Below are 17953 nucleotides of genomic sequence, written 5' to 3' on the forward strand. Positions count from 1 at the left end.
CACTCTCTTCATCTTTACGTCTGCTCTGAAAAAAAGCAACAAAGCCACCATAGTTCCATCACAGAGAGAATACGTAGTTGGCATGAATGTAACTCTACAACACGGAATGTAAAAAAAAAGTCACATTTCTTTCCTTTCTCTAAATCACATTTAATCTGCTCCAAAGTCCTTATCCTACTGAGTTTGAGGGAAATGCAGTCTCCATTATTGGGAGTCGCATCCTGGGTGGGGGCATTTCACACAATCCAGACATTCTGGGTGAATTCTCTGGTCTTTCCTCCACATTGGTCACTGCTCACATAGTCACTGAAAATGCCATAAACAGAGTCCTCATTTTTCTTATTTCTACATGTATCACTTAGAACAGAGACTGTTATATAGTAAATGTTCAGTTCAAAATTACCTGAGTCCTCCTGGTGTGTCCTGTGAGTTCTGTTCCTCCATCACTGCCATAGGCAGTGTTGGCCCTCACAGGAGTGCCTAACCAGCCTCCTGAAGGTGCAGCCTCCTCGCTTCTCACAGTGAGCCTGGGGCTCTGCAAAACAAAAGGCAGGATGGGGGCTGCCCCTTGGTTTCTGGCAACTGCTGCTATGGTCTATGGCACAGAAGGCTGCAAGGCTAATGTACATCCAGGTCTGGACTGGATGAAAGGGTGAGGTGAAGTGGATTTCTGTAGCCTTACACCAAATCCCTAATGCCACAGCACATGATTCTGGCATAGATAATGGCACATCTAGGGACCAATTAATGTATGCACTTAGTGCTCCAAAGTTACCTCTTTTGAGTGTTACTGAGGTGCTTCTTTCTATTCTTATTTCTTAGGGCAATACAGGAGAACATAAATGGGTACCAGACAGTGCTAAATATGGATTTAGGTTCTGCTGTTGACCAGCTGCGTCTCCTTGGCAACTTAATTCTCTAAACTTCACTTTCCTCACTTGTATAATGAATGGGTGGGATCATCATAACTTTGATGATTAAAGACATAGTGTATGAAAAATGCTTATTAGCATTGCAACTGCCAACTGTATGACTATTTTTCCTGATATATTTTAATCTCATAAAAATGTTTATTTTAGGATTATATTACAAAGAATAGTTTTCAGTATGATATAATTCGTATAAAGAACCAAAGCTATGCTCACAGTTGAAATGGTGTATGATGCCACAACTAAGTGGCATTATCTCTAAGTAATAGAGATAATTGTCACTCTTTAATGTAGAACATTGAACTATAAACACACACTGGACCAAGAGGACACCTCTGCTTTAGGAAAGTCACTTTGTGGCAAAGACAATCCTTTCAATTTTTGAGCTTCTTTTGTCATATTGTTGCCTCAAGTTTGCCCGTCCTATGAGAGAGAACCATGGATTAGCTGTGGTAGCATTTACAACACTGCAAGTCTGGAAGAATATCAGTAGCCAAGAATATCAGGTTCTCTGAGTAGTCAGCACTTTCTTGGAATTACTAGGCCTGCTTTTTATCGTTACCTGCTAGTGGCAGACAATGTCAGCAACGTGGCCATTGCAGGTACCTGTGTAGCTATGGTTGTAAAACAGAAATCTCTGCACTTAGGTCTTTTCCCAGCACTGTGGCAACTGAGCTGTGGCCTCTGTTCCGGGTCACAGGAGTTTTCCTGATTCAGGCAAGCAGGGTGAGGATATTCCAACTGCAGACTATTTACAGATTCTACTGAGCTCTGGAAAGAGCCAGAGGCCCCATCAACCAGGAATGCTGGGAAAGACAGGATGTAGCCTTTTTCTTCAGTGAGGCCCCAGTTGCCTGGCCTGCTGTGCTCTGCGAGTGTGCTCCCATGGCTGGTGGGAGAGCAGGGACTCACTGCATGATGGATGACCCAGATTTGTGGCCAGATGGTTTGAAGCCTTTGCACGGTGAAGTCTGTGAATAGGGGCCACCAGCAGGGATTGGATAGTGACCAGGGCTGGGCCTCTGCTGGCTCTTACCCATGAAAGACAACTGGCATTTTCCCAGCGAACTTGGGATATTTCTAAATTTAGGGTGTAGCTAGGAAAACAAGAGAATATAAGCAGGATACTGTGGTGGGAACACTCTAGGCTCTGGACTCAGATAATTCTATGTTCACATTCCAATGAGATTAGATTATTGCTGTGAACCTCAAGTTTCTCATTGGTAAAGTGGATTGTTTTAAGGAAAGTGTGTCACGTGATATCTGGCTATAAGAGAACCTAGCTTATAGGACTTGTTTGTTTGTTTTCTAAGCCACATAACAGACGCCCAAAAGTAGAAATTCCTGGTATTGGATCAGTGGCTCAATGACATTAAGGGTACATCTTTGTGATTCTCTCGATGTTTCCCTCATTTTTAAAGTCTTAATATCAAAATGGCTGCTGTAGCTTTAGATATCAAGTCTGTGTCCAAAGCAGGAAGAAGGAAAAGGAAGGAATCCTGACTTCTTCTGTTCCTTTTGCCAGGACAACAAAAACTTTCCCAGAAGGTCTCAGTAGACTTCTGATTATGTCTCATCTGGGAATTGTGTCATGTAGCCATTTCTACCAACAAGGGAGTCAGAAAAGGCAAACATTTAGCTTTTAAATGGCTACAGAGGAGGATGGTCAGGGCGAGGGAGTTGGTTATAAATCAGCCATTTTTAGTGTCTACCATAATACCATTCCTCTAATTAAAAGGAATTATCATTTTCTTTTTCTTTTAATGGTTATTCACCCACCCCTTAGAATCATTGTCTAAAGTTTCTTTCTCACATACCATCTTTTAGAAATAATTACTAATGAAGGCATAAAATACTCTTAGGCTAATGGAGTCCACCAGTGGAGCCTAGGGTTGGTAGAGGTGGAGTTCCCAGAGGCAAGTGGGAAATTGTCACTGAAACAATGAAGAATTAAGGAACTGATTAGAGTCAAAACCTATATTTAAATGAGAGACAGAGTTAGTAACTTGGCATGAAGGAAATGAGAACCAGTGCAAGAAGGTGTAGGGGGCAGTATTTTTTAATAGAAATATAATGGTACTCATGTATGTGTTTTTAAAGTTTCTAGTAACCATATTAAAGAAACAAAAAGGAAGTTAATCCCAATAGCATTTAAATTTAACCCAATACATATAAAATATTATTCTAACATGTCATCAATATTCGATATTGTCGTTGAGATACTTTACTTTATATTTGTAATTAGTCTTGGAAATCTAGTTTATATTTCACACTGATAGTACATCTCAATTTGGACTGGTCATATTTCAGGTGCTCAATAACCACATATGTCTAGTGGCTATTGTATTGAGCAGTGTAGAATACAGAAATGGTTCTCAATCATGTTGGTCTAAATTCCTTCCTTTAATAACAAATAATTTGTATTGCCCCCACTATCCTGAGTTGAAATTTGTGGATACCATGACCTATGTTAGTTAGGGTAGACTGAACAGCTCTATGAAATAGACTCCAAAGTGTATAGTAGTTCAAACAAACACAATAGAAATTTAGTTATTTCTCTTGGAACAGTTCAGCGTATATGTTCATGGTCAGAAGATGATTTTTTTCCATCTTCATCACAAATGAAGGTTCCTTTTACTTTGTGGCTCATGTTACTATTATCCATTTTATGACTGTCTTATTAATCTGTATCCAGAAAGCAGACAGGGAAAAGAAAACATACTACTTCTTAAAAGCCTCAGCTCAACAACAGCACATACTGTATACCATTGACTTGAACCTGGATCACTTACATAGATACATTTAATAGCATGGGAAGCTGGCAAATGTAGTTTAGTTGTGTGCTCACAGAGGGTGAATAGCTACCCCCTGTTTATGTGTATATGGAAGAAAAAAGAAAATAAAATATAAAGGAGAACAGTAAAAGAGAAATAAAAGGAAAATAAGCATAGTAAAATAATATGTATTTCAATATATATTTCTAGCTATACTAGAAAAAATATTAAAACAATCACGTGCTTGGTTACTGTGAATGTCATAGCTCTAACTGCTGGGGTGTGGTGGGTGATCAGACACCCTGACTGGCTTTACTATAATGGTTTTCTGAAATGGTAAATATTGTTGCTCTAGTTCTGAACAAAGTTGACAAATTCTGAGCAAAGTAAGTATTATTTTCCTTTAATGTGTAGGGTAGTTGCATTCCTGAAAATTTTAGTATATATTAAAACCGTATACAAATAATTTCTCAATTGTGACAACATGGGTGGATCCATGCTAAGTGAAAGAGTTGGACAAGGCAAGGCAAAAACTTTATGATCCTACTTGTAGGTGGAATCTTAAAAAAAATGAACTCAGAGAAACAGAAAAAAATTGGTGGTTGCCAGAGGCTGGGGGGGGGGGCAATGGAGGAAAGTACACACATCCAGTTATAAGGTAAATAAGTTCTGGGGATATAATGTACAGCAGAGTGACTATAGTTAACAATACTGTATAGTGTGTTTGAAAATTGCCAGGAGAGGGGTGCCTGGGTGGCTCAGTTGGTAAAACGTCCGACTTTGGCTCAGGTCATGATCTCATGGTGTGGGTTCAAGCCCCACATCTGGCTGTGTGCTGACAGCTAGCTCAGAGCCTGGAGCCTGTCTTCAGATTCTGTGTTTCCCTCTCTCTCTGACCCTCCCCTGCTCATGCTGTCTCTATCTCTCTCTCGGAAATAAATAAAACATTAAAAAAGAAAAAGGAAATTGCCAGGAGAGTAGATCTGAAGAAAAAAAAATTGTAATGTGATTTGTGAGATGTTTATTAGCTAAACTTATTGTGGTGTCCATTTTACAATACAGACATATGTGAAATCATTATATGTATACCTTAAACTAATACGATGTTATATTATGTCAATTATATCTCAATAAAATGGAAAAATATTAAAAAACCCTTTATTATTATGTATAAAACAGAGTTTATAGGATCCAATCACTATAAATGGATTTTTCACTTATATAGGGTTTCTATTAAGATTTTCGGAAATCACACAGGATGTGGGACAATATTATGTAGACAGATTATTGGGTATCCCAGGCCCTGAGCTTTCTAAAGTGCCTCACAGGAAGTGGTATTGCCATTTCCCCAGATGAAATCAGGGTTTTTTTTTGGTAGGGAGAGAAAAGGAAAATGAATATGGGAAGGCAAATAGCATTGCTATTTGCCTAGCCTCACTCTCTCTTTCATTGTTGGTCTTTACCATCTTCTGTAGGATTTGCTGGCGTTCTAAATTCTCCTGTATAGGACAGAAATCTCCATGCCAGCCAACACTCAGACCCTAATGGGAACAGTTTTATGTATTCCAAGTACTACTGCTCTTTTCTGCCATAAACCTAGTCCTCTTCCATTCAGTGAACAGGTAAAAATTATACCAGGAGTACGGAAATGTATTTTATTTAAGTCACCATTTTACTTACTTCCAAGTAATTTGGTTTTATTTTCCTTGAATAGGACTTCTTTGGCACTTTCATCCTTTTGCATTTCCACATTTTCTCACAAGGTGGCATCGAGGGCCTTGCTGTGGGTTGTCACTGGCTGTTTGGAGGCTTAGCTTTGTTTCCTTGGTGCTTCTGTCTGTTACGTTTAATGTTCAGCTGCAGGTGGTGTCCCCAGTTAACCTTCGGCCTCTCTGGTGTTCAGTAACGGTATAATCCAAGACACAAGAGCACTCCACCTCTTTCTCCATTTAGGTGTGAAGAGCTTTATTTTATAATTAACAATAAAAGACAAAATCATTAAATAGTATAATCATACCTTAATGAATATTTTTAGGGTGTTTTGATTCCTTGAAATGTTTTAGACATTTTCTTGACAAATATTGGTTATGCAATTAGTACAGCGTTATAATGCATCTAAATTTAGCCTTACTGGAGATGTAAAGTCTCTTAATTTGCATTCATCTAAGACTTCCTATGACTGTAAGGCTGAAAAAAGGAAAATATGAGGTGAAAGCTGCTAGTATCCTGATTTTAAGTTTTCAGTTAATGTAATGAGGCAGCTTAATCTCCAAGTCAAAGTTTGACAAACATTAAATATGCAGTTAACTTTTTTAAAAATTTAAGATAAACATGTAGAATTATTAAAGAGCTACTTCCTGGAGAAGAATGTCTAGTCATCTGGACAAGTCTTGCACAGTTTCATTCCATTGTGATTGGTCTCTGAGAGCCTAACCCCATATGAACAATACCAAGAAGAGACTGGTATAGAAAACTACAGGGCTGACTTACTCTTTACATCATGCAAATACTCATGTCTGCTTGACATGACAAGCACATTTTTTTAATAGTTTATTGTCATGACAAGCACATTTTTGCCTTGGAAACAAATTTACATGGAAAGTCAGAGTATAATCAGAAGATGCTTATCAGGTATGGGCTCAGAGCAGCAGAGTGGATTGGATAACCTTAATGGTGGTATCATCTGATAGACTGGCCTAGATTCTCATGATGGTAGGCCAGGTCCCTCTCTCCTTAAGATAACATTATTAACAGGGCACGACCTGCCTTTGCTTCTCTGAGTCGCCCTTTTCTGTAATTTCTTCATTGATCCCACACCCTTATTAATCACACAATTCTCATTAAACCACACCCTGCCCTACCTCTTTCATTACATATGTGAAATACATACAATCATTTATAGTTGGCTTCACTTGGGAGCCATTATTTTTCTTTTTTTTAATTTTTTTAATTTTTTTAATTTTTTANATTGTTTCTCATTGCCATGTAGTATTCCATGGTATAGATAAACCACATCTTCTTGATCCATTCATCTGTTGATGGACACTTAGGGAGCCATTATTTTTCTTAAAGTGGTTTCCCTCTATGGGCATAGCCTGGAAGGTACTCTCAGCAATTCAGCTTATATCCTGTCAGGTAGGGTATAGATTCCTCAACTTGCTCAGTTCTTGGTGCCTTACTTTTTCAGACTCAGATATATATCTCAATCTATCTTAGTATTTTCATAGCTGTTCTTGGCCAAAAGCAATATCTAACGGTTAAAACAACTTAGGACATAGTAAGTCTGTTTGTCCTAACAGTTTAGTAGCTGTTTGAAAAAAATACATGTAAGTTGAAATAAAAAGTAATGTTTAAATTTCATTCTTAGGTAACTACAATAATCTCAAACCTTGGAATGAGACTGGACATCACCGCCTTTGTTTCCTGTTCTATATTAGTTTGCATACTGTGCTTGCTATTTACCTCACCAGCCACCAAAACCCCAACTTCACAAGGATACAATGACTTTCAAAAGAATATAGTGCAATTTAATGTTGAAATTGTGAACTATCTCAAGCTAGTAGCATGCATGGNCCCCCTCCCCCCACATCAAACTACACGCCCGAATATAGTGCAATTTAATGTTGAAATTGTGAACTATCTCAAGCTAGTAGCATGCATGGTGTCCAATACATGCCAACTATTGCTATTTCCCTCAAACATTTAAAATATTCATGATTCTTGCAAATTCATGGTGGTTTCCTGGGTACCTGAGACACAATTTGGGAACCACAGAGCTAGAACTCAGTCATATAGCTGCATCTAGCTGCAAGGAGATGAGGAAATATAATCCATTTAATTTAATCTAGTGGCCTCTGCTCCAATGGATTAAATCTATAATTGTTTTTTTTTTTTTTAGTGTTTATCCATTTTTGAGGGAGAGACAGAGTGTGAGTGGGGGAGGGACAGAGAGAAAGGGAGACACAGAATCCAAAGCAGGCTCTAGGCTCTGAGCTGTCAGCACAGGCTTGAACTCATGAATAGAGAGATCACGACCTGAGCCCAAGTAGACTAAGCCACCCAAGTGTCCCTGGATTAAATATTTACATATTAATTTTACATTTTTATTCTTACAGTGATATTTTTTATCTCTGTTGGTAAGTTATTGAAGGGCAGGTCGTTATTGCCTCCTTGTAGTAATAATAACCATAATAATGGTGACTATTTATTAAGCACTTATATCCAATAAGCACTCTACTAATGTGTTTTTCATATATGTTCTCACTTAATCCTCACAAAACCTTTAGAGGTAGGTAAAAATATTATTCCTATTATATATATATGTATATATTTATGGAAACTCCTATTTAGATGAACGATCTTTGCATGAAGTCACATAGAAATTAAGTGGCAGAGCAGGATTTTAACGAGCCTGATTTTAGAGCAAAATTCTCTTGACCACCATGCTATTTTACCTTTGATATTTGTTGACTACAAAAATTAAGAACAATATTATACATTTTTATTGACATTACTTAGTGTTCCACCTGTGCTAAAGGAATTAAATTAGTACTATCTTTTATATAGCAACTGTCTTCAGAGGATTTAAAAATTGGATTATTACAATATCAGATACTTGAGTAAGCATGAAGAAGACACTTGTTCAAAATAATTCCATGTCAGCCTTCCCACATTCTAGTCTGAAATAATACAGATAGAAAAGAGGGAGGCCAGTATGTATCTCCCCACTTGATATTAATCAAAGTCCCTTTACCTACAGAGATGTGACATGAAAACATTTTATTAACATCTTGACCACCCATTTTTGTTGCAGGAGGCCGAGGAAAAGATGGTGCCCCCATCATCACTTTTCCAGAGTTTGTGGGGTTCAAACACATCACAGAGGAAGACTTCTTGAATGTCATGACCTACCTGACTAGCATCCCCAGGTGAGCTGAACACAGCGTTTTGCTGGCTTCCTAGTTACTTTTATTCTGAATTTCCCATGTGGCAGGGCTGGGTTGAGATGGAATCTTCACTGGTATATAGCTTGGCCAATTTCTCTGATGTATCCATCAAAGACAAGGGATAGAGGAAGAGACTAGAAAACAATGATAAGTGAGTGTCAGTTTTGACTATGATGCACACATAGGAGGTACTTAATAAACATTGTTGAGTGAATGAAACATTGGTTGAACAGCTAATGCTGACTTTGCCCCTTCAGGTTTATTGCTCTACATTTAGGTGATTCTAGCTTCCTAGAGCCTGTCATCTGGGACACATGGCTATTGCTCAAGGAAGTCAAGCCATGTTAGGAGTTATTTAGTTTATCTCCCATAAATAAGGGATTCTCCATATTCAGATGGAGAATCTAAGGCACAGAGCAAGGAATCAAAGGCTGGGAATAAAAACTGTGTTTGTAGCCAAGACCATGACAGAGATGTTTTTGGGCATCTGCTGTTTCTACTCTCTCTGGCCCAAGCCTTACACCTTTATCCAGTTGAGTCAGTCAGTACCCAGGCCTCCAAGGGGTGGAGTGTGGGACAGAGTTCACATTGGTGACAGCCATTTCCCAGACAAAGATAGAGATGGGAGTGAGGTCCAGATCCAACTCTTTGATAGTGCTGTGTCCACTCTCCAGCCAGGAAAGGCCTTGCCTTCTGTGGGTTTATAGGGCTTATGATGTCATCTCTTACTTAAATTGCTGTGATGGGAATTTACACAACAGCCATGTATATGCTGTTTAGCTTGCCTTCCATTTGCCTCATGGATTTCGGGGTCAACACCAGCTTTATCATTGAAAGGCCACCTGCAATTTCATCCCACTGTGGAGATTAGGAAGTTGAGTTGTTTGCTTTAACCAAAGCCACTCTAAAAGATTTGCATTTGTTTTTGTTTATTACTATTCTTATTTCTTCAGAGAGGGCTATGGATTTTATTTTTCAATGCACTTCTTTGAAGTGTAGTGCTTAAATTATATTTCACTAATTCCTTTCCTTTCTTCTTTTGATCCCTGAAAATGGTATATGTTATGCAGACACATAAGGATTTGGGATTCTGTTGTATTGAAGGAAGAATGCTGTGTTTCTGGGCTGTGCCCAGGCAGTTCTCTCTGCTGAGCACGTTTCCCATCCTTCTTGGCCTGTCTAATTTCAACACATTCATCAGCCTTCAGTCTGACCTAATTTCTTTAAGGAATCCTTCCCTGACTTCAGTTCTGCTCTCACAGATTCTTAATTTTTACAGATTCCTGAGCTTACCTTTTCTATAACACCATAGTATATGGAAGTTATTTCTGCCTTTCCCATTAAACTGTGAATGATTCAAGAGTAGGGGACAATGCTTTTGTTTTGTTTTCTTGTTTTGTTTTTCCTTGTGGGAGCCCGACAGTGACCACAAGAAAGCATGGTTAGGGACGTGGGGATGTGCCTGCACACGGGGCTCCCTGCCTGGGCAAAGCATGCCTGCAAACAGGATGCTCTGCCAGGAGGCCTGCACACAATATCCAAGTTTAATGGTCCGCTCGCAAACAAGGGAACATGCCCTCCTTAGAAATAAGGAGGAGCCTGGAATTGTGAGCAGGCCTCTTAGTAAACATGTTGTGGTCGCTTCCTCCCTTTGCTCCCACCTGTCCTTGAAATGTGTTTGGCTACTTGCCCTTAATTGGTAAAGGAATGCATCTTGTAGATTTCAGTTTGTATCCAGTTACCGGGTATAAAATAAACCGCAAGAGGGGCTTGCGTAGAATTGTTCCTCCGGCCGGAGTTGTGTCTCTGTCTGTCTTTTGTGTGTGTCTTGTCCTTTGTGTCATTTCGTCCACAACATTCCTTTTATCCCTAGCTCTAGCACAGTGTGCTCTGCACATAGTACTTCTCAAGAAATATTATTAGTAGAATTTCCAGTTCAGATATAATTCATTTCAATCAAAAAAGAGTATTTCTTGGGGTGCCTGGGTGGCTCAGTCGGTTAAGCATCTGACTTCAGCTCAGGTCATGATCTCACGGTTCGTGAGTTCGAGCCCTGCGTCAGGCTCTGTGCTGACAGCTAGCTCAGAACCTGGAGCCTGTTTCACATTCTGTATGCGTCTCTCTCTCTGACCCTCCCCTGCTCACGCTGTCTCTCTCTGACCCTCATAAATAAATAAAAACCATTAAAAAATTTAAAAAAGGGTATTTCTTATAGGATGAGAAGGAGGCTGCTGACAGAGAGAGGGGAACCCATCTTTACTCCTGCCTTAACCTCTCTGGGTTGTAAGGAGTTGAACCTGGTCTTCCTCTTTGGCTCAGTTGCATTCCAAAGCAATGACAGCCATCAGTTCAGCAACTTCTTCTTCCATGGGGAGCTACAAAGGAAGGGGTTGAGCAGGGAGATGGGCAACAGGTGGAAATGCCTCCCCCTATTCTCATTATATTTGCTTAAAACTCACTGCCTAATTTTACTGAATCCCTGGGTGTACTCATATGCTAAACAAAGTGGGTGGTTTTCACCTTGTACTTGTAGTCTTTTCTGAGTCATACCAAGGAGCATACATTGAATGCCATATAGACCAGTGTAGAGAGAAGCATAGAGGGGTCCAACCCCTATCTCCCAGATGTAGAAGATAAGACAAAACAAGGGGGTAGCTGTTTATATATTCCTTATATAATTTCTGGTAAATAGGGAGTTTTTTTTTTTTTTTTTTAGTTTCCTACAAGGCTGTTTCAGAAAGAATAGCTGTCTGACCAGTTATTCCCCTTTCCTCTTCCTGGCATTTGCTCATACCTACTAGCTGCCTCACCCCTCTTTCTTTCAACATAAAACAGAGACAATGGAAAAGAAGGCCCAAAAAGTAAATTTGACTTGAACCTTGCTTTCCAGGTTTCATTTCAGGTTTCAGAGAATGAAACCAGCCTTGTTTCTTTTATGATTCCTATTTTCACAGTATGCATCTTTCTAAGTCCTACAGTAGTAACCAGGCAACAGAACCTTTCCCAGGTTGCAAAATGTTTTATAGGCAACTGGTGGAGGGCTCATGACACAGAACAAGGAAGAATTGTAGCACTAGGAGAGGAGGATGGCAGGATACCCAGGGTGGGGAAAGGATATCTCTGTGCCTGAAATTAATAAGGTTGGGTGAGTGAAGAAAGCTTCCCATGGCAGCTCATTCTTCACCAGATCTTTGCTGAGTGCCATCAGTGTGGATGGTGTTATTAGGTGCTATGAAGGACCAACAAGGCCATAAGACAGTAAGTCTTGAACCTCAAGAAGCTCATTACATGACTATGTTGTCATGATATTTTGTGAAATATGCAAACAAAGTACTATAGATGACCAGAAGAGAGAAAAGTCACTTCAGACAGGAAAAACAAGGAAAACTTTAGGAATGAAGGTAGAAGATAGGTAAGATTTCCACAGGTAGATAAGGAAGGCAACATTCCAGAAAGAGAGAATAAGGTGATGTTTAAGAGCTCTGGACACAACCCAAATCTGGAATGAAATCCACATTCTACTGCTCATTAGCTGTGTGATCTGGAGCAAAACATTTAACTTCTATTTCCAGACACCCCTGGATTTTGAAGTCTTAAAAAGAGTATGTTTGGGGAATTATAGGCCATCCAGGTTGATCAGAACAGAGAGAGGCTCCTTTTCAGTAGTGAAAAACAAGAGCTGGAAAGACATTTGGCAACAGACTAGGCAAGGCCTTTCCCACCAAGTTAAGTAGTTTAGACTTAGGAAGAGGAGGTTGGAGGTTTTGAGATGGAGAATGACAACCTGGTTAATCTGGTGGTGGTGTGATGAGTGGATCAGATGGAGTCAAGAAAAGGTGGCAGGGAGACTGATAAGGGAGTTCTAGACTGGGATGGGTGCAAAGTGAAGGGGTGTACACTAGCATGTTGGCAGGAGGACTGGCTAGAAAGGAATGGACAGAAAGGACAGGCATTGGGACTGGTCAGGGCTGGGGAGGGGAAGAGTGAGAAACTAATGGCTTTAGGAATTGTATATGCAGACAGATCTTACTGCTTGTCTGGGCAGGTGGAATTGAGCCCCATTTTGGTTTTCATTGTTTCATCTTGTTTTATTTTGATACTTTGTCTGCCTCTTCCTTACCCAAAAGTATGCTAGGACTGTGTTTCCCTAGCATCTTAGCTGGACATTAGCATCACTTGGGGAGTTTTAAAAAATCCTGATGTCCAGACCAGAACTCAGACTAAAATCAGAAATTTTCAAGGTGTGGCCTGAGCTCCAGCAGTGTTGGAAGCTCCTTGGGTGACCCAATGTGCAGCCAAGGGACTCACTGTGCTGGGTGCTGATAGGCAGACACTATGGTAAAAGGGAAGGGGCGTTTGAGGTGTGAGGAGGAAAATGTGGACTCAGGCTTAGCTTTTGGATAAGATGCAGTAGTGGGGCATGTGGGGAAGTTGAAAGACAGAGAGCAGCACCCAATCTTTTACTTTTGCCTTCATAGTTCTGTATTTCTTCTCTTTAAATGCAATAAAAGGCAAAAATTCTATTTCTGGAGCTTTCCTGACTCTGGGATATCTTTGTGAATTGTATGTAATACATAACTATTGAATTATAAATCTTCCCACATGGATCTCTTGGTATTAAAATATATATAAAAAAAGTATCATTGGTATTAAAATATATATAAAATATAAAAAGTATCATAACACATCACTGTTATGTTTCCAATAACAACTGAGGGCTCACTTTAGCCTATCAGGTACCATCTGCTATGTATTTATACTACTAAGGGTTTTCAGAATCTATCTTATAACAGCAGAATAAACCTAGAAGTCAGTTTCTCAGAGGTATTACTTATGTAAGATATTGTCACTTAAAACATGTTCCCTGTGGTGACAGATTGTAGCCAAGTGGTTTGAAAAGGCTTTAGTAAAAACATTCTGAACAACTGAGATGGTCAGCTATTTTTAGATCACAGTTGTTTTCTCAAAATCAATATTTGTATAACTCAGCATGGCCTTTTATTATTGAATTACTCTATTCAGTTTCTTTGTTTTACTCATAGTTTTGAGTTCATTGTTTGAAAGGGATTGTAGAATGTACTTTTATTAGATGGTACCAGAGTCATATTTCAGAACAGTGATGAATTTTATGATGATTTACTATTTCTAAAATATCTTTTCTATAATGAATTTGTTGAGAGACCTGTTTAAGTTTGAAGAATCCTCCTGTGTCCATTTTCCTCCCATAAAGCCTGATTAATAGTCTTTGAGATGAGTCATATCCTTATTTATGATATGCTGTCTGAGAGAATGCTGTCTAGCATTTCTACTTTAGGAAAGGGGGTGGGGAGAAGGACACTGTGACTGTTTGCCTTGTGAATTATAATGCGAGTTTCTCCTTGTATTAAAAAACTGAATGGGGCGCCTCTGTGGCTTAGTTGGTTAAGTATCTGACTCTTGATTTCAGCTTGGGTCATGACCCCAGGGTCATGGGATTCAATTCTGTGTGGGGCTCCACGCTGAGCTGTGTGGGGCTCCACACTCGGGCATGGAGCCTGCTTGAGATTTGCTCTGTCTCTCTCCCTCTGCCCCTCTTCCATCCAAACAAACAAATAATAAAAACAGTGAATGGGATTATAACAATTTGTCAGCTTTAGAAACAAGCCCCGCCAATGAAGTAAGCTCAATCTGGGCCTCTTACTGTTAGGAAGGCAATAAAAGGGGCGCCTGGGTGGCTTAGTCGGTTGGGCGTCCGACTTTCGCTTAGGTCATGATCTCGCGGTTCGTGGGTTCGAGCCCCAGTCGGGCTCTGTGCTGACTGCCAGCTGGGAGCCTGGAGCCTGTTTCAGTCTGTGACTCCCTCTCTCTCTGACCCTCCCCTGCTCACACCGTCTCTCTCTCTCTCTCCTAGAAATAAATAAAACATTAAAAAAAAGTTAAAAAAAATAAAATAAGGAAGGCAATAAAAAAGCACCTGTTTTAAATGGCTTTGAATAGCATTCTTTGGAAAAGGGTTGCTTTGATTGAGTGGCAAGGGTGAGGTATGTTATTTCCTGGACTGGCTGTGGAATTGCTCCTCAGGGTCAGGGAGATGGAATAATTTGTTTGACTTCTAAGGATAGAGGTCCAGGATGGGGAGTCCTGTTGACCTGTTGCATCGCCCAGCATGGGTGGATTTACCTCGGAGCCCCCAGGAAGGATGCTTTGAGAGGCCAGAACTTGGGCACTCAGCTAAGCCTCAAAATTTGAGAGCACCCCATGGATTTGTTATGAATAAATGGTAACACTGGCAAGTAAGTCTTATATGGCAAGATAGTTTGAATGAATTATTCCAGAGGGCAGAAGAAAAACATTTAATATGTTAGATTCCTGTCCTTCTCTGTATAAGACTAGGAGTCTGACAGTATTTCTCACCAGTAGGATGACCTAGTGTGTGCATAATGGCTTTTCTTTCATTTGCTTTGGAATATCTTAACCATCCTGCATTGTGTCACCTGTCCTGTTCACATAGGAACCTACTTTCCCTTTTCTGATATGTTCAATTTAGGTTTCTTTAGACATTCAAAGTACAGCCTCTTGCTTGAATTTATGGGTGCTAATGGTTGTAAATATCTGGAATTTGGCCTTATTCAGTGGCATTATCAGTTATAAAGAAGATAATTGCCACAACCTATAACACACAGCCTCATCTCCTATTTATTATATGATGTAGATTATTTTGGTGATGGGGTGGTTTGAAGAATTGAGATGAAGTTGGGCGAGATATTGGATGTGGTATTAACTTTAAAATGTGAATGTTGCCTTTTTTTAAGTTTATTTAGTTATCTTGAGAGAAAGAGAAGGGGAGAGAGAGAGACTTCCAAGCAGTTTCCACACTGTCAGCACAGGGCCTGATGTGGGGCTCAAACTCATGAAACATGAGATAATGACCTGAGCTGAAACCAAGAGCTGGATGCTGAACTGACTGAGCCACCCAGGTGCCCCTCAATGTTGTTTTTTAAAAATCAAGCTGTGGATGGAGAACAGGCAACTCATCATGCCCTCTACAAGTCATTATGTGGTCAATAACATTTCCTAAAACTCTGTGAGCCACAGAGGGTGTTGATTTTTGCTGTTTATTTTATTTTATATTTTATACTATTTATTGATTTACTAATTATTACATGGATATTTACTATTTATTACTTACTAGTTTAAGGGGTCCTGAGAATGATGGGGTAGAAGGATTCAGTTACTCCATAATACCTTCTTAAAAGACTAGACATTATTAGCACAAATACCTTTCTGATTGAATAAGCTTTATAATTTCATTGGGATGATAAACATTGAACTACATTTAGTAATGTTGTGCACTCAATATTATCAGTCGGAATATTCTAGGTTAAAGGACATCAAACTTTTTCTGTAAAGGACCAGAGAGTAAATATTGTAGGCTTTGCAGGCCATATGATCTCTGCCTCAACTACTGAACTCTGCTGTTGCTGAAAAGCAAATATAGGTAATAATAGACCAATGAGTGTGGCTGTGTGGCAATAAAACTTTATTTACAAAATGGAGTTGCTACCACTGCTGGTCTGAGGACCCCAGTTTGAGAATTATACATAGCTAGTAAAAAGTAAAGCTTAGGACTTAGATTTCTTGACTCCTGGCTTGGTCCTATTTACATCAACCATAACATGAAATTTTTAGATAATATTCTGGTGGTGATGTCCCTGGTGCTAATTTACAAATCTATGTTTTTACTTTTTGATTATTACCTTTAGACAATATCTTGTGGTTCTTTGCTATGAAAAATGAATTTTGCATTCTTATGATGCTTCTCTATTCTTGCTCCCTTTCACCCCCTAATTTTTGTCAGTTACATTATTATTTTTAGATCATATAATGGTTACCATGATAAATTTAAAGAACACAGTTAACTCTATTTGGTAATGCAGCAACCTTAGATAATATCTGTTGACTTTTACCACATATTTCCATCTTTCTTTACTCTCTCTCATCTTTCAAGTTCTTCTACCTATATACCACTTTCTTTCAATTGGTAAGACTTGTGATGTAATTTACATTTTTACTCTATGTGGGTTTTTCTTTGACTCTAGGCTGATTCTATACACAGAAATCAGTAAAATGCATTTATACATGTAATATGTTCAGACCTCTAGGGTGATAAATGTAATTCTATGTCATTAAACCTGTGTCACTCAAAGGAGTGCTACACATGTTAAGGTAAAATGGGTTCTCTTTTCTAAAAATCCATCAGTTGCTCAAAATCATTCTGCAGTTTAATTCATTTCAGACTCAGGCAATGTCTTTTTATTTACCTTTTCCCTTGCCATTTCCTTTCTTTTTTCTTTAATTAATTTATTTATTTTGAGAGAAAGAGAGTGGGTGCGCATGCATGTGCATGTGAGGAGAGGAAGGACAGAGAGAGAGGGAGAGAGTATCCCAAGCAGACTCTGCTGCTAGTGAAGAGCCTGACATGGGGCTTGAACCCAGGAACCTGGAGATCATGACCTGAATGGAAACCAAGAGTTGGAAGCTTAACCCACTGAGCCACTCAGATACCCCTCTCTTGTAATTTCTAATTGTCTTTTTTTCATATTTATGCAGTAGCATATATCTTGCATTCTTTTTCATAGAATTTATGTAATACAAATATTTTTTTCTTGAAGACTTTTTTTGAGGCCCTCTGGCCTACCCTTATAATTGCTATTATCTGAACCTGCTGCTAGATGTCGACCTGGGATTGTTTTTTACTGTATCTCTGGGAAGGTTGTTCATTTTTTTTTCTTAAAAAAATTTTTTTTGGGAGAGGGGGTGCCTGGGTGGCTCAGTCGGTTAAGTATCTGACTTTGGCTCAAGTCATGATCTCATGGTGAGTTTGGGCCCCGCCTTAGGCTCTGTGCTGACAGCTTGGAGCCTGGAACAGGCTTCAGATTCTGTCTCACTCTCTATCTGTTCCTCTCCTGCTCATACTCTGTCTCTTTCTCAAAAATAAATAAACATTAAGAAAATTAAAAAATATTTTTAAATTGAAGTATAGGTGACACACAATGTTATATTAGTTTCAGGTATACAACACAGTGATTTCGTTTTCTATGGAAAACTTTCAAGTTATTACTTTTTCAGGAAGAGTGTATGGCAAGTATAATGTACAAGGTTTTAAATGTCAAAAAAGATGGCTGCATTTTGTCCTCACACTTGGTTGACAGTTTGTCTGAGTATGGAATTTTTTATATAAAATAGCACGGATGCATTGATTTCTAGCAGACAGTGTTAGTGATAACAAGGGTGTTCTGTCTCACATCTGAGATTCATTTCTTCA

At 39.2% G+C, this 17953-nt stretch overlaps 1 protein-coding gene across 1 annotated transcript in view; it reads left to right on the forward strand.

Moving 5' to 3' along the window:
- MCF2L2 (MCF.2 cell line derived transforming sequence-like 2) overlaps positions 1 to 17953 on the forward strand; it is a 200840-nt gene that overhangs the window by 31240 nt on the left and 151647 nt on the right. Inside the window, exon 5 of the mRNA XM_077754581.1 lies at positions 8517 to 8631. Within this exon, the coding sequence (XP_077610707.1) occupies positions 8517 to 8631 (115 nt within the window). The remainder of the gene's footprint in view (positions 1 to 8516; positions 8632 to 17953) is intronic.

Source organism: Crocuta crocuta, unplaced genomic scaffold (assembly GCF_008692635.1).
Source record: "Crocuta crocuta isolate KB4526 unplaced genomic scaffold, BGI_CrCroc_1.0 scaffold70, whole genome shotgun sequence".
NCBI classification, from domain to species: Eukaryota; Metazoa; Chordata; class Mammalia; order Carnivora; family Hyaenidae; genus Crocuta; species Crocuta crocuta.